We start from the raw sequence: 18,200 nt of genomic DNA, 5'->3' as shown, positions 1-18,200 counted from the left end.
GGTCAAAGTGAGGCACCATGGCAACCCCGAGACCCTCCTGGGGGTTTGAAAGGTCCATTATTTTCATAATCAGATGAAGACATTATTCGCCCTTTTTTCTTTTTCATTCCTTCATGACTTTTCTAGAAGCTACAGGATGTGTGATAATACAAAACATAATACATGTATAGTTATATTTTCTTGAGTTTTAAAAAAAAAATCTCAGTCTTGCGTGCTTGGCTGACTCAATCAGCAGAGCATGGAACACTTGATCTCAGGGTCATGAATTCAAGCCCCATGTTAGGCACAGAGCTTACTTTTTAAAAAAAATTCTCAGTATTAATTTCTTTTAAAGGAATATCCACTTATTAAAAAATTTTTTTAAGTAGTCTCTACACCCAACGTGGGGCTTGATGATCAAGAGTTGCATGCTCTACCGGTTAAGCCAGCCAGGTGCCCCCTCAGTTTCAATTTCTAATACATCAGTATCAATAGTAAAACCCACATATAGGTATACCTCATTTTATTGCTTTTTGCTTTATTGTGTTTTGCACATATTGTGTTTTTTATAAATTAAAGGTGTATGGCAATCCTGCATCAAGCAAGTCTATCAGCAACGTTGCTCACTTTGTGTCTCTGTGTTACACTTTGATCATTCTCATAATATTTCAGACTTTTTCATTATTATATTTGTCATGGTATGTGATCAGTGATCTTTAATATTACTATCGTAATTGTTTTGGGGGTCCACAAACTGTGTTCATGTAAATATGGCAACCTTAATCAAAAAATAGTGTTCCAACTCCTTACCGCCCGGCTGTTCCCTCATCTCTCTCCCTCTGTGATGGCCTCCCTATTGCCTAAGACACAACAATATTGAAATTAGGCCAACTAGTTACCCTACAATGACCTCCAAGTGTTCAAGTGAAAGAAAGAGGCACACATCTCTCACTTTTAAATCAAAAGCCAGAAATGATTAACCTTAATGAAGAAGGCATGTTGAAAGCCAAGATAGGCTTAAAGCTAGTACTCTTGTGCCAGTTGGCCCAGTTGTGGATTCAAGAGAAAAGTTCTTGAAGGAAATTAGCAATGCTGCTTTAGTGAATGATAAGAAAGCAAAATGGCCTTATTACTGATGTGAAGAAAGTTTGAGTCATCTGAATAGAAGTTCAGTCATAACCTTCCCTTAAGCCAAAGCCTGATCCTAACTCTCTTCAATTCTGTGAAGGCTAAGAGGTGAGGAAGCTGCAAAAGGACCAGAGGTTGGTCCATAAAGTTTAAGGAAAGAAGCCATCTTCATAACCTAAAACTGCAAGGTGAAGCAGCCAGTTATCCAGAAGGCCTAGAGAGAATAATTAATGAAGGTGACTATCCTAAACAACAGATTTTCTATGTAGACAAAGCAGCTTTCGATTGGAAGAAGAGGCCATCTAGGACTTTCATAGCTAAAGAGGAAAAGTCAATGCCTGGTTTCAAAGCTTCAAAGTACAAGCTAACTCTCTTGTTAAAGGCTAATGCAGCTGGTGACTTTAAATTGAAACCCATGCTCATGTACCATTCCGAAAATCCTAGGATCCTTAAGAATTATGCTAAATCTACCCTGCCTGTGATCTATCGGTGGAACAACAAAGCCTGGGTGACAGCACATCCATTTACAGAACATTTTAAGTCCACTGTTGAAAACTACTGCTCAGGAAAACAAATTGTTTTCAAAATATTACTGTCCATTGGCAATGCACCTGGTCACCTAAGGGGCTCTTACAGAGACATATAAGGAGATTAATGTTGTTTTCATGCCTGCTAATACAACATATCCATTCTGCAGCCCATGGATCGGATCAAGGAGTTATTTTGACTTTCAAGTGTTATTATTTAAGAAATATATTTCAGATGCCTGGATAGCTCAGTTGGTTAAGCATCTGCCTTTGGCTCAGGTCATGATCCTGGAGTCCTGGGATCAGCCCTGCAATGGGGCCTCCTGCTTCTCCCTCTCCCTCTGCTGCTCCCCCTGGTTGTCCTCTCTCCCTCCCTCTCTAAAGTAAATAAATAAAATATATATTAAAAAAAAGAACATTCATAATTCACGGAAAGAGGTTCAAATATCAACATTAACAGGAATTTGGAAGAAGATGATTCTATCCTTCATGGATGACTTTGAGGGATTCAAAACTTTAGTGGAGGAAGTAACAGCAGATGTGGTGGAAATAGAAAGAGAACTAGAATTAGCAGTGAAGCCTGAAGATGTGGGTGACTGGTTCAATCTCATGAGAATACTTAATGGATGAGAAGCTGATTATTATGGGTGAGAAAAGAAAGTGGTTTCCTAAGAAGTATTCTATTCCTGGTGAAGCTGCTGTGAAGATTTTTGAGATAACAACAAAAGATTTAGAATATTGCATAAGCTTAGTTGATAAAGCAGCAGCAGGTTTTGAGAGGCTTGATTCCAATTTTTGAAAGAAGTTCTGTGGGTAAAATGCCATCAAACAGTATTGTATAGTACAGAGAAATTGTTCATGAAAAAAAGGAGTCAGTGTGACAAACTTTATTATTGTCTTATTTTAAGAAATTGCCATAGCCACCCAACCATCAGCAACCACCACCCTGATCTGTCTGTCAGCAGCCATTAGCATTGAGGTAAGACCCTCCATCAGCAAAAAGATGAAAACTAGCTAAAAACTCAGTGGATAGTTAACACTTTTTAGCAATAAAGTATTTTTCAGTAGACATTTTAGGGAGCCTGTGTGTCTCAGTCAGTTAAGCATCTGCCTTTGGCTTGGGTCATGACCCTAGGGTCCTGGGATCCCCATGTTGGGCTCCCTCCTCAGTGAGGAGTCTGCTTCTCCCTCTCTCTCTGCCTGTAGTGCACCTTGCTTGTGCCCTCTCTCTCCGTCAAATAAATAAATAAAATCATTTTTAAAAAGGTAGGTACAGACATTTTAAAGACATAATGCTATTGCACACTAAATAGTATACTGTGTAGTGGAGATATAGCTTTTACATGCACTGGGAAACCAAAAACTTTTGGGCTGTGATATTGGCTTTACGGTGTGGGTCTGAAACCAAACACGCAATATCCTCAGAGTATGCCTCTACGCAAAAATGGAAATACCCAATAATTTTTAAGATTGCAAAGGGATCCTGAGACCAAAAATTTTGAGAACTGCTAAGACTTAATATATCATCTACCATTACATGATGTCCTCATTGCTCAGCAACACATTTTATTGGTTAAATTATTTCATTTGTTTCATGAAAATTACTTTATTGAATGCTTTCTCTGTATCCTTATTTTCTAGCACAATAACTAATTATTAAAATGTCTTTTTCTATGTGCCTATTTGTGTCTAAATGCGTCTTTTGAGCAGCACAATGTGGACTTCATTTTTTAGTTTAGCCAGCAATCATCAATAGTTGATGCATTTGTTTTATGTTCTACCACCTGCAGTTAATCTTACTGTTATTTTTGCTTTCTTTAAATTTATGCTTTCTGTAGCGCACCTTAAGTTTTTTTAAAGATATTATTAATTCATTCATGAGAGAGAGAGAAAGAGGCAGAGACACAGGCAGAGAGAGAAGCAGGCTCCATGCGGGGAACCCAATGTGGGACTTGATCCCGGATGAGCCAAAGGCAGATGCTCAACCACTGAGCCACCCAGGTGTCCCTGTAGTACACCTTAAAATCTTTTTTTTTTTATATCAGATAATAAAGTTCCCTCATCTATCTATCGTATCAGCAGCATCATATTTTAAAGCAACTTTTTATTGTTTTCTATAACTTTGCTATTCATAGGATAGTATTAAGAAAATAAAACTTTACATTTCCTTCCCTCTGGAGATGAAGATGGAGTCTAGTCTGTAACATGTCTTGACAGCATAAAGTCTTTTATAAAATTATGCATATATACCTTGTAAGGTGTAAGGTATGTCAGGATGTAAGGTAACTTCCCACTTGAATTTTCTTCATTTTTTTTTCTACTTTGTCCTCCATAAATGTTGAGCACTAGCTAGCCCTCAACTGTTGTCAAATCTCCATTGTTTTCTGGAAGTGCACTTCACAGCTGTGAGCCTTTGTTGACACATTATTTCATCTCCTGTGGGTCTTAAATTATTTTCCCTTACCCTGAAGTGAGAACTCAGTGACTGTTCCCATATACTATACTTTGGGTCATAAATCAATTTCTCTTAATCTTGTGTGAACCCCCTAACCCCTGCCCTCAACTCATATTCCTTCTCCCAAAACACAGGTACCCAATCTTATCCTAACAGTTTAGTGGTTTTCTTGACTCTTGATAATTTGCAGAATTCTATACCTGCCCTATGATGCGGGAATTTTTATGGCTGGTTAGTTGGTTTTAAGTTGAAAGACTTAACAATAATATATCTTAAATTCTTTTTTTTTTTTTTTGAGGGTTGTTCCTTACTGAATGCTTGCTACAGACATACCAAAGTGGTTATTTCTGTATTTCTGTGATATACTCTAAATTACTAGGGGTTTTCATCTCTGATCCTTTGATTGTTACTAGATCATTGTTTAGCTGTATGTGGGCTTTGGGGGCTAATTTTGGTTCAATAGTGCTAGTTATTTTTGCTCCTGGACCAGATCTCCTCTTCCCTACATCTTCATGTGTCTTGTTCCTCTATAGCATTTATAAACCCAGTTTAATAGCTTAGTGCCTTTTTTTTTTTTGGCACTCATTATTTCTTCTTTATTTGCTGTTAAAGTAATAAGTGTACGTTCCGTTGCACTTGCCTGAGAGTCTTGAACCAGTCTTGGGTTTCCCGCCATCTGGGTTCTGGCTGGCTTGCATTCCCCTTTGATGTTGTAATACTTGTTCATTGAACTTGAGTGTGGGGCTTATATGGCTTGTTTGCTTTTTGTTCCCCCCCAAGATGTGCATTTTTTTCTTAAGCTTATTTTTCTGTTTTGTGCTGTTATTTTTAATTGCTTCCGACTGGGAGGTGGGGCCAAGAGTGAGATTTGGCTTCTATTTGGCTCTCTTTGCTATTACTCACATTTCCCCAGAAGCCCCGCACACACTTTCTCTCTGCCTTTGACATACCACTTTTGAAAGGCCGTTGATTCTTGGCATAAATGGTGTTAAGAGGAAGATGGGCTCTGGGTAGGGATGTTCAGGAATCCAGTCCTGTACAGTCATGAGCTTGGCCATCTGGAAGTCTCTTCTTGCTCAATGAAATGGAGTAAACATTGTCCATTATGAAATCCACCACACAGGCTGCCAGGGACGAATGGGATCCCACCCAAAGCCAATCGCTGCTCTGACAGGGAAATTGGCTAGCACTGCCTGAGACTACTCCAGCCTCCCCCGTCCCTGATGTCACAATTCAGAGGCTGCTGCCTGCCTAGGAGGTTGTAGAAAGCTCTGTAGGTTCTCTCTGTGTGTCCTACAGGGCTCCTCGGGCCAGGTCTCTGTCTGATGGCTTTTAAGAAAAAATATCTCCCCCCCCTTCTGGGGTTCTTCTTGGCCTACTACTACTATTCTGCGAATGAGGAATTCAGACCAGGTAAGTACCAATGTATCTAATTTTGGAGGAATAGATAAAAACACAGGGGTGGCTGGAGTATTTCTGAGGATCAAGATTAGTTCCTGATCCTCAAAGTTGTTGAACCCTGAGGTGGGACTGTATTTCTGTGTCTTTCAGATGTGGGCTATGGGTAATAGCGGTGTGGAGAGGGGTAATTATGTAGCCAACAGATTGCCAAATAGTCCATGCTTTATTTGGCACCTTTAATGGAAAGCAATTTCAGATTCCCTGCAAAAAATGAGGGTAATTCCAAAATTTACAACACAGCCAGATAATTGGGCTCTAAGGAGAGACTGATAAGTGGGAGGCAAGAAAGGACTCTGGAGTTGATGACTAAATAGAAGTGAGGGAAAATCCCTGGAATCTCTATGAGCACATGTGTTTTGATGACTTTTTGAGTTTTATTTCAATTGAGTAAAATTGGATGAGTCCAGAAATGTCTGGAACTTCATTGTTTTAGCTGAAGCATCTGTCTATGGACATTTTTAGGAAGGACAGCAAGAAGCCCTGTTTTGAGCAGTAAGCTATACCTCCATTTCAGAGCATGTTTATGAAAGACTTGAACTATTCCTTCATTGGTTTATGCAGTTTGAGAAAAGTTGATATGGGCTCATAACCTTTAGACATTGAGAGAAAGCTGCCCACAATCAGAGTGGAAGGAAGACCGCTGCCGAGTTGGGTATGGGCCTTACTGTCTTTTCGGTTTCACAGAGATGCTCCAAGGAAAGAAAGTAATTGTCACAGGGGCCAGCAAGGGGATTGGAGAACAGATGGCCTATCATCTGGCGAAGATGGGAGCCCATGTGGTGGTGACAGCAAGGTCTAAAGAAACTCTAAAGAAGGTGAGGGTTCTGTGCCCACAGACATATGTACTGCCTCATGTCCAGATGTATTATATACTCACATACACAGACCAACACACAGAAGCTGGCACATCCATACACAGATGCAAACCCCCACACACAGGTTCAAACACCCATAGAAATATAAAAATAATGAATTTAAGTGCCTGTTCCTGTGCACACACACACACACACACACACATATGCTCATAGACATGCCTATGTGCACACATTTACACATGGAATTATGGATTATATAGATATGTGCTCAGATACCAAAATTCTAGTACCTACTCATGATTTCATATTCTCATCCCCATTCAGACTCTCAGACACATGCTTTCTCATATACTCAGACTCACGAACCCACGGATACAAACATTTACAAACTTAGGGCTACCCACATGGAAACTAGCATCCATACTAATAGTGAATTCAGATACATCTATTCACAGACACTCATAAGCACAAGTTATGAACTTAAACTCCAGCACCGTGATGATTTCTTTATTTACACCCTACCTGAAATACTTCAGACAGAGGACAAAGATCATGTCAGGTTGCCTTTAACAACACACACACACACACACACACACACACACATTCACTGAACTCACACTCACACACACATATCCCTATCATTTTTATCAAAACAGGGTTGTGAGCAACTTATCATTTAAACCCCCATTACTGGAGTGTCTGGGTGGCTCAGCCAGTTAAATATCTGCCTTCAGCTCAGGTCATATGACCTTAGAGTCCTGGGATTGAGCCCCGTGTCAACAGGGAGCCTGCTTCTCCATCTCCCCTTACCTCTCTCCCCACCCACCCTCCCAATTTGTGTTCTCTGTTCTCTCTTGTGTTCTCTCTCTCAAATAAATCTTTAAAAATAGATAAATAAACCCCCATCACTTCAGAGCTTGCCCCCAAAGTCTACAGCCAAGATTGACACCATTGCTGCTGTGTCCCTGCAGGTGGTATCCCACTGCCTAGAGCTTGGGGCAGCATCTGCACACTACATTCCTGGCACCATGGAGGATATGACCTTCGCAGAGCAATTCGTGGCCAAAGCTGGAAAGCTCATGGGTAAGGCTGCTTCTCCTCCCTCCTCTTCTGTACTATGCTCTACGGGTCACCAGGGAGCTTTGGGGAGGAGGAGAATGAGAGGAAGGGTATTACCCCAGATGGTTTCTCTCAACATAGCCATCTCTCTTGCAGGGGGACTAGACATGCTCATCCTAAACCATATCACCAACACTTCTATGAATCTATTTAGTGGTGATATCCACTTGGTGCGCAGAAGCATGGAAGTCAACTTCCTCAGTTATGTGGTCCTGAGTGCTGCTGCCTTGCCTATGCTGAAGCAGAGCAACGGAAGCATTGTTGTCGTCTCCTCAAAGGCTGGTGAGTGGGGCAAGGACCAGTATGAAGGCAGGAGTGGGAGACACGCCAGGGATGGTACTGGGGGCTCTGCAGGGAATGTGAATTTTTACACACTTCTACATAGAGAAGTAACACAATATAAACTAACGTCTTAAATAGTCACAGTGAAAAATCAACCAATCAATCAATGTTCACAGTGAAATTAAGCAAAAGCTGTTTAACATCTTGTCCCTATGCATGACAGGCAGGCATATGAATGTGCGGCCTGGGTATGTCAACTCAAGGAGAAGCCTGCATGCTGAGTGAAAGAGACACTGTTAAGAACAAGTGGGACTATAAGAAATAAGAGGCTATTCAAGGTATATGGGCTGCAAGATCCTTGGAAGTAACAGAGAAAGAGCAGTAATTCAGAGTGCCCACGAGAAACTTGGTTTGTGATCTACAAATGGAAGTCTAAATGGACATTGAGAGATTGTGGAGGTATAGCCCATCCTGATCCTAAGGTGAGAGATGTGGTCATGAGGGATAAAAATGATTTTGCTTCTCCCATGACCAAGAACTATAGGTTGGTGAAGTTAGTTGACACAAAGGTAGAATTGAGAGGTGGAATATTTTAACATACGGGTGTCTGATACGTGGGTTAAGCTAAGCCAAATGAGATGAAGAATAGAAAAAAAATACACCATAGTAGCAGATCTGCCTAAATTGGGAGTGTTCTCCAAAATCTGGATTTATTGCCTTAAGGGTCCTGTTTAAACAACCAACGGGGTAGGAAGAGAGCGTTGTATAGAAATATTCATGAAGAGAACACTGTGTGATCAAGAGAGGTCATTGACACTTTGGGTGGGGATAGTATCAGAAGTTATTACCAATAAAAAGCTAGACGGTTTCCAGCTTGGGAGATTCATTTAGTCATGGGGCCAGGAGAGAAGTCCCACACCTATCTGTTGATTAGTCAGAAGGATGTAGCAAGCACCAGGATTAAAATCAGCAATCTAAACGTGGTTCCTGGCAATGTAAAAACAAATAACCTGAAGACTTTGAAATTCTTAAGTATTTCACAAACCTTTATTAGCTATTACTGTAACTAAGAACACCATCTATGTTGTAAAGAATTCTATTTCCTGGACAGGAAAGGCCTGCATAGTGATGGGATAAAAGGGCAGTGTGTCTGTGCTACCCGCCAAAGGAGTGATTGATATGCATCCCTGTGCTTCCCAGACAACACAGACTCCCCACCCCTCCCCAGACACAGCCTCTCTCCAAGCTGAAAGGAAGGGAGAGCTTCCGGATGCATACTGAGTGGGAGGGTGCTGGGCACATCCCCAATCCATCCTAGGGCATTGGCCAAAACCCTCACATCAGTCATGGTGTAGGTGGCTTTAATGATTTTAGTTGATTAAATAATATATCCACTCGAGGCAAACAGTGTGCTTCATCTTTGGCTAGGGAAATTTAACTTTCGACAACGTACACAGTGTCTTAATGTTCTCAGAAGGAACAAGAGTTACTGTAGAAGTCCAAGGGCATGATGAAAGTCTGATAACCCCTGCTTCCACACGTCTTCTACACTTACCAAATGTCACTTCACAATGTGTGTGGACTCAGAGGTGGAAATCACGTTGAACTACTATCCTTCACGTCTGCTGTTTGTATGGTCCAAGGACTTCAGCCTGTTGCTTTGAAACATGTCTGTGAACTTGCAAAGTACAGACACTTTGCTTTCTGTCCCTAACTGAAGAATTTTTCTGTTCTATGCTATATTTTTTTTTAAACATCCAGCAAACACATTCATTAATCCTTCCTCCTTAAAATCTGAATTCCACAAACATGGGATGCTAATCCTCAAATTGATCGTGAGGTCAGCCAAAGAGTATTGGGATGGATTTTTAATCATTCCTTCCAGAAATGCATTAAGTCGTCATTTATTGAATTATGGTGATAAGCAGTTGTTGTTTTTGTTTTTGTTTTTTTTATCTCCAGAGCATTTCCAGGTATTGCATTACATAGAAAGCCTATATTTTTCATACACTCTGTAAAGCCTCCATATAAATATGCTTTAGCATTGAGACACTATTGCTGCCTCTGGGAATTTTCTTACAGTCCACATCTATCCACCATTCAACACCACTTGGGGCACCTACTGATCAAGTTTCTATGTATATATAATATCTAGTTACGTTGATAAGTCTCCCCTTCTTCCACCATGTGCTGGTTTGGCTATGAGTTGAGTTACTATAACAAGCATCCACATTTACACTGGCTTACACAAATCACAATCTATCTTTCTTTCATAAAACAGCCTGGAGTAAGTAGCCCAAGGATGATATAGTAGTTCTGTCCCACAAAGTTGTCCAGGAACCTCTCTGTCTCAGAGCCGCCATCCCCGGGGTATTATCCTCACCTGTATATCCAGGATGGTTCAGCACCCTGTCAGAATTCTAGCTACAGAAAATGGAGAAAGAAGGATACAACCTGAAAGTTGTATTCTTCTCTTCTACCACAGCTGGCTGCAGTTGTGGTCTTTGTTCGAAGTGGATTTGTGTCCACCTGAAAACCAGGAGTTCTGGTTCTACAAAAGACACTGATGTTGGTAAGCAGTGTCTCCCCTGTCACCCATGCCAAGATGCCCACAAGATCAGAAGGCGGTATTCCCTCCAGGCCACCCCATGTGCCTACCGCACATCATACACTCACACTCCGGACTTGGTCTCTCCAGATTCCAGATCTGTTGTGCAAACAAAACCCCTTCCATCAGGCAGCAGTGCAGGAAACAGTGGGTCAAGAGGAAGCACAGAAAGAGAATGCCTAGATGGTATTTGTGAAACAAACAGAGACAGAGATATTACTACTCCAATGTGACTGGAAAAGAAATCACTGGATTGGGCAAAGAACAGTTGAAAACATCTGGAAAAAGTTTATCTGCCATTAATCAAAATGGATCTTCTTGACTTAGGTTCAATTTTCAAAAAGTAAAGGTCACTGCATTTTCATACTCCTTGGCTCAGTGAACCCTGTAACTATAGTCCATCACATCAGTCACACACATGACAGCCAGAAACCAACTTCTTAGTCTGCTTCTCTGCCCCTCTTTTACCGCCCTTCGGTCCTCACGGACAAATCCTGTGATCCTCCTGCCCCCTTATCCTCTCAGGGACCTCACTTCACATGAAGTCCTTGTCAGTTCTCGCCAGAGCCCTTTCCTCTTTCTCTTATTCAAAACATTTTAGAAAACTACCTTTAAAATTATACTTCCTCCCTCTCTCTTTTTTTTTACTTTATTGGTAATACAAATATGACTAATAACAATTATAATACAAAGGCTAATCACACTGGGCCAACATAAGTGTAAGGATATTGATTCTTCTGTATCAAGAAAAATGTAAGACATACTTTGAAGTGCAACTACACATAATAAAATTCTGGATTTCTTTAAATATTAAAAAAAAAAAAACCTAAAGGAATAAGAGAGCCTTGCCAATAGCCTCTGAATGCTCAGACCTCTCTTTGCGAGCACCATAAGCGTCTCCAATTACCTATTCATTATTCTCCAAGTAGACCCTCTTTTGAAAAGATCAGCTTTCTATATGTATTCCTTTTCTGGTTTACTCATTTCCAGCATTGCTTCATATATTTTTTTACATAGATGTATAGTATTTCAGACACATTACGAGATGAGTAGCTAGGGGCCACTACCTCATAAGACAATGCTTTTGTGGGAAAACTCAAACCAATGTATGAAGTCACTTGTTGGATCTTAACCTGTTTGTGGGTTAAGAGCTGCCTGTGTGGTCTAAACCTACTTTAAGAATTCATCGTTACAAAGAGGGGGAAAAAATAAAATAGGTTTCTCCACTAGAGATATCAACTAACAGGATTTGGAATACCCATATGGTGTTTTGCATCAAGGCAATAATATACAGATGTTAATCTCATCCTTGCTTTCAGCTCTGCTTACCCACTTTTTCCTGAAAGGCAGACAATGTCCCGATGTATGGATATGCCTTGGAATGTGGTGGGGAGGGGAGGGCCAAGGTCAAGGTCTGGAGATGCAAAGGGGCCTAAGAACTAGAGTAGGAAGGGGTGATATTTATCCCTCACCCAACTGTTTTATGTTTTTCTAAGATGAATCTTTACCCTTAAATCCAATTATCTCAGAAATAATTTTCAGGAACCACACTTTACAAGGTGAGTGACAGTGTTTATACATGTGAATAGAGGTATTTGTGTGGGTAGGAGGCAGGTGCTGCTTCAGATGTGAAGAGAATTTGAGGAGAAGGGAGACAGGGGAAGATAAGGTATGTGCATGTGTAGATAGATATGTCATCTATAGGGTCAGGAAGATGCCCAGAAAGGAGATTCAAGTAAGAATCCACAACCTGGACGTAAAAATTTCAGGAGCCACAGTTGTCTCAATTCAAGAGGTTGTGTTTAGGCAAACCTGAAGGATTGAGACAGAACCTGTTGGTGGTTGTGCCAGCCGTGCAAAAGGGGCAAATGCAGATTTGCGAGGAGAGAGACTCCCTGCTGAAGACAGTAACAATTTAGCACAGGTTGAGAACCATGCAATGCCATCCATGACAACCATTGCTCTACCTTTCTCCCTTGAAAGGCTGGGTAGAGCTTAAGTAATCATGGCTATTAACCCGACTAAACTATTGGTTTTGTTCCAGTGCACTTCCTGGTGAAAATAGGAGAACCCTACCATCATGTCTTTACATTTACTTACCGAGGAGTTTGAGAAGGCTTAGAACAAATACACTCTATTTGGAAATATACAGATAGAAAACTAGATCTTAAGCAAAGAAGAATATAAGACCTGTTGAATCACTATGTTGTATACCTGAAACTAATCTAACATTGTGTGTCAGTTATACTTTAATAACCCCCCCCAAAAAAAGGAAAAGAATATTTAAAAATGCCAGAATTAGGGGTGCCTGGTTGGCTCTGTTGGTTGAGCATCTGCCTTCGGCATGGGTCATGATCCCAGGGTCTTGAGATCGAGCCCCATGTCTGGCTCCCTGCTCAGCGGGGTGTCTGCTTCTCCCTCTGCCCCTCCTCCTTCCCTCGTTCTCTCTGTCTCTCTCTTAAATAAATAAAATCTCTTAAAAATGTCAAAATTAGACTTAACACAGATGCAGCACTTAAGTTTCAAATTTGTCTCTTGAATTTTTTTAAAAAATTTTTTTTTTATTTATTTGAGAGAGAGAAAGAGAGCACGAGTGGAGGGGGGTAGGAGCAGAGGAAGAGGGAGAAGCAGACTCCCCGCTGAGCAGGGAGCCCAATACCAGGCTCCATCCCAGGACCCCAGGGTCATGATCTGAGCCAACAGCAGACGCTTAGCCAACTGAACCACTTAAGTGCCCCATGCCTCTTGAACTTTCTTAACAGAAAGAACAAGAGGGAAGGTCAGTATATAGATAAGATTATATTCAAAAGAAGGAGGTATTACAGGAAGCAAATAATATCCTAAATAAATTTCTCATAAAAGACTACAAAGTGAAGGCATAAAGTAAAGAAAAGAGCAATGTCCCCAACAACTTTCTTAAATGTTTCTTTAATTTTAAAAATTACACACACACACACACACACACCCTCTATGAATATCTGAAAAAAGAAGTATAAAACTTAAAGTAAAAATCATCCACAATCATGCCAATATTTTTGAGAATTTCTTTCCAGATATAGAGATATAAAACAATTATTTTCCTATTGCCAGACATTTAGGTTCCTTTCAATGTTTTGCTATTTTAAAAATCCTGTAATAAATGCCTTCTATGTAAATCAGTAGCGGAGTTGATGATTATTTCCTCGATAAATTCTTAGTACTAGATTTGTTGGGTGAAATGATAGAAACATTTTGAAGGCTTTTGGTACATATTTCCAAACTGCCTTAGATAAAAGGAAAAAATAAAGGCTAGACTTTTAAATAGACAAAAATTAAAATGAATTTAGATAAATATGAACATCATGCCCCATTTTCACCCTGAGTATAGACATGAGTGTCTCTCTCACACCTACTTTGCAGAGTTCACAAAGTGTTTGGTAATTGACAAGTTTGTAAGAAGAAAAAAATGTGTTTAGTAGTCATAATTTTCATTTCTTTGTTTATTTGTGACATGGAACATGAGGTCCAATATGTGGAGCAAAAATAATCCCTTTGAGACCAGTGGTATTCTATTTTTGATTACTATTATATCTTATTCCATGTAACAGCATATGGCATGTAGTGGATATTTAATAAAAGCCTGGTCATTAGTGAATTAATTTCATTTCCATGTGTCTATGGGATATTTTTATTTTCTATTCTGTGAATTGTTTTCCCATGCCCCTGCCCACTGAGATGTTAGCAAAACTTGCCTAATAATAAATATACCTAATCGATTTCATATGCAACTTCTTGTTGGAAACATTGACAAAGGCATATCTTTGAAACTCAGCTAAATATAAAATTAATAAAGTGAAAAGTGAATTTGACATGGTGTGAATATACAGCTTTAGACAGTTGGGTTTGACCCAAGGAGAATTCCTTGTTCAAATACTTGTTGAAATAAGTATTAATTTCAATAAGTAGAAGTCCACTTAAGATACTTCAAGATGCGGAATGCCTAGGGAGAGAGAGCATGACTTCACATCTGAGAAATGTACTCTACACATGAACTTGCAAAAGTATTTGTGAAATATATTCATTCATTTATTCCAAAAATATGAATTGAGGATCCACTCTGAGCCACACACAGTACCAGATGCCAGGGCTATGGCAGGGAGCAAGGAAGGCAAGGCAAGGTGCATCACTGTGGAGCCTCCATTCCAGTGTAAACGACTATCGCATTGTTTACAGTTATAAAAAAACTGAAAGCAATCTGAATGTCCACTACTAGTGACAGGTTTCTAATACAGTGAAATATTATGTAAATTTTTATACATGCTGACTATAAAAATCATGATGCTTGAAAGAAAAGTAATTTAGAGAACAGTATATATAGTATGAGTCCAACTATGTTTAAAGAAAGGGGCTTTTACCTTTCATTTTATAGACTTCAGAGCTATTTATTGTACAATAAGCTTAGAATAATTAGAAAAATCAGAATAATTTTTTTAAAGTAAGGGATCGGGTTCTATGTGGTAACTAGAACCAAAATATTACTCCTCCCATAGGGCTGACTTGGGGGGAGGGGAGGACTGAGATTGTGCTCAATCTCACAAGTAAACAAGCAAATTCAAGTGACTGAAACTATTACATTAGCAAATTCAAACTACTAAATGCCATGGTGGGAGTGGACTGTTGATTTTTGTTGTTTTGTGTGTTTGTTTGCCTACAAAATTGTCAATTGCTGAGAACTTTGTTCACTCCACAGAGTAGGTATAATAAGCTGGGCACTCTCGATATACTCCTGGTGGAGAAAAGTGTGGGTTGTTTTTTTTTTTTTTAATTAATTTTAAGTGGTTTCTACCACTGATCTTTAAAAGTCTAGCCCCTCATTTTTCTTTTTGTCTAAAGCAATTTGGCAATATGTATCAATAGCCTCAAAAGTACTTCCATCATTTCACTCAGAAAATGTCATGCTGAGAATCTATCAGGATATAATCATCAGTCCAGTCACAGAAATACGTAGGAGAACATTTATCGGAGGATTTTTTTCAACCATGTCTGCTAATCTGCAAGCAAAGCTACCAACGCTGAGAATAGCCCGCTGGCATGTGCCTGAAGTCAGTCATCACAGTCAACTAAATGTGAAGATCCAATTAATGCATAGTCCATTTTACTCCGTGGGTTTTAAATTTTTTGATATTTGCCCACAAAGTTGTCTGGTTCAGGAACTCCCAGGTAGTCAGTGCATACGATAAACCCTTTATTTCTAGCATTAGGAAAGTAATTAACATCAAATAAATGTCAAACAATATTTATTTATTCATTCATTTATTTATTTAAAGATTTTATTTATTTATTCATGAGAGACACAGACAGAAAGAGAGGCAGAGACATAGGCAGAGGGAGAAGCAGACATCACGGGGAGCGCGATGCGGGACTCGATCCCAGGACCCCAGGGATCCCTACCTGAACTGAAGGCAGACCCTCAACCACTGAGCCACCCAACTGCCCCATATTAAGCAATATTTAAAGAATACTATTTTGAAGGGGTGTCACATCGCTGGCCTACATTGGACATCCATCTGTCTCAGCCCATCCCTAGGGAGGCAGCTGGCCATACAGCAATGATAGCTTAGACATTGCAAGAATATAAGGCCATGCCAGGATCCCCCAGAGATAGCATGGCTTTGCCATACCTGCTTTTCTCAGCACCTTTGTGCACCTTTCTTCTCTCTCCATTAGCCCCTCCTTCATTTGGAACCTGCTTCAACCTGGCTGCCGCAGCCCTTTCCTCAGCCCAATGGCTTTCTATATGCTTTTGAGTTTCCGCCCCATCACCAGCTATCCTGGTCTCTCAATCTCCCAACTCCAAACTCCCCCTGGAAGGAAGAGGTATCTAATTGGTGCTGCTGAATTTTATAAGTCAATGCCCCAAGTTATTCACGGCTTGACCAGTCTGGAGGCACAATCATTGACTCAGGTCTAACCAGTGAGGCCACAGGGAGGACAGAGTTAGGAAAGAAGCAGGGTACACGATGGTTGATGTGTCTGAGTCATTTGTATTAGCCTTTGGATAATCTTCCTTAAAGACTGCTCCTGTCAGCACAGGTTGTCCAACTGGGGCAGGCCAGGGCAGGTTTGTGTCAGGTAGCAGCAATGGCAGCGTGGCTTGAGATATCAACACTGAGATGAGATGAGATGAGATGAGATGAGATGAGATGAGATGAGATGAGATGAGATGAGGAGGATGTCCATATAAGAAGCAGCAATGGTAGTCTGGTACGAAGTTTCAGAGCTCAAGTGGACCAAGAAGGGTGTCCATGTGGTACCTGGCATGGAGCGTTAGAACTAAGAGAGAGAATACGGACATCTGCAAGGGGTGCTGCCAAGGGACAGCCCAACATGGAGTAAAGAGGTCACCCATGTGCCCTAGGATGAAGTGCCAGAGCCCGGTTGGGATAAGAAGGGCACCCACACAAAGGGCTCAGAAATAACTAAAGAATAATCACATATGAGGGGAATTCATCAAATAAGTAATACATATTAAGGATAATGGATCTTGTTGTTAGCGTTACAAAGTAGAATGAAGCCTGTGATATTGGATTGGACCTGGAGGTATCTATGAACCAATTGTTCTTAATATCCATGGTTAAATATGGAAATATAGATGTGTATGTCTATATATGCACGCATATATTCCCTAGCTCTGTCTACTGAGAGGACCTGGGAGCACACTGAGTGTCTAGATCTTGGTTTCTAAACATCATTCTCCACTAAAAAGATCCAAGTATTCTTGGAGAAATGGTTGATTCCAGGACAATGCCAGAAAAGGTTTAAGATGAACCTGAAAATCTTGTGCCAGTAATTTAAAAAACTTCCCAAAGAATAATAACGACATGTTACTAGGACACAGAAACTTTTAAAAGGTTCCCGCTTGCCAACCCTGGAACCATTGGGGCATTCAACTAAATAATGATAATAACGGATTATAAGCCATAAGATACAATAAAAACCCATGATGATATAAATAAGTACATGGAAAAATGGGGAGTGAGAAGACATTTCCATATGGTGGAAAGCTAAATGATAAATTTAGAAAGAGTGATGAAATTAGAAACAATTAGTAATAATTCAAAAAAAAGAATTAGTAATAATTCAGCCAGAAAACATCAATGGTTGCCAAAACTAGTGAATAAAAGTTTAATAAGAAACATGATATTTACTGTCTTAAAGTACCACCCTCCTCAACAACAGAAAAACATGATTCTAAAATGAACAAAGGACTTAAGTAGACATTTCTCCAAAGAAGACGTACAAATGACCAACGGGTATATGAAAAAAATGCTCAACATCACTAATTATCCAAATGTAAATCCAAACCACAATGAGATACCACCTAACAACTGCTGGGGTGGTCATTATCAAAAATTAGAAACAAAACAAAATAAAAACAAGAACAGAAAGTAACAAGATCTGTTAAGATTTAGAGAAATTGGAACCTTTGTGCACTGTTGGTGGGAATGTTAAATGGTGCAGCCGTTATGGAAACTAGTATAGAAGTTCCTTAAAAAATTAGAAATAGAGTTACCACATGATCCCAAAATCATACTCCTTGGTATATACTTGAAAGAACTGAAAGCACACCTCAAAAAAGATACTTGTATACTCAGGTTTATAGAAGCATTATTCATAATAACTAAATCATGGAAGCAACACAAATGTCCATCAACAGATGAGTGAATAAGCAAAATATAGTATATACATACAATTAAGCCTTTTAAAAAAAGGGAAATCCTGATATATGCTACAACATGGATGAACTTTGAGGTCATTATGTTAAGTGAAATGAACCAGTCACAAAA

General features: G+C 39.8%; 1 protein-coding gene across 10 annotated transcripts in view; it reads left to right on the top strand.

The window, feature by feature from the left end:
- HSD11B1 (hydroxysteroid 11-beta dehydrogenase 1) overlaps positions 1-18,200 on the top strand; it is a 71,424-nt gene that overhangs the window by 32,186 nt on the left and 21,038 nt on the right. For 4 of the 10 annotated variants that reach the window (XM_072831201.1, XM_072831196.1, XM_072831200.1 and 1 more), the window contains 4 exons: positions 5,389-5,502; positions 6,235-6,365; positions 7,337-7,448; positions 7,581-7,766. In XM_072831201.1, coding sequence (XP_072687302.1) covers positions 5,415-5,502; positions 6,235-6,365; positions 7,337-7,448; positions 7,581-7,766 — 517 coding nt within the window. In that variant the 5' untranslated portion in view covers positions 5,389-5,414. Of the gene's footprint in view, positions 1-4,722; positions 5,503-6,234; positions 6,366-7,336; positions 7,449-7,580; positions 7,767-7,989; positions 9,093-18,200 lie in introns of those variants that run through there. The other 6 variants (XM_072831205.1, XM_072831203.1, XM_072831204.1 and 3 more) reach the window with 4 other exon arrangements.

This window comes from Canis lupus, chromosome 6 (genome assembly GCF_048164855.1).
Source record: "Canis lupus baileyi chromosome 6, mCanLup2.hap1, whole genome shotgun sequence".
Taxonomy (NCBI): Eukaryota; Metazoa; Chordata; class Mammalia; order Carnivora; family Canidae; genus Canis; species Canis lupus.
Note: the sequence above shows the minus strand (reverse complement) of the source record. Positions and strands in the feature narration are given on the sequence as shown.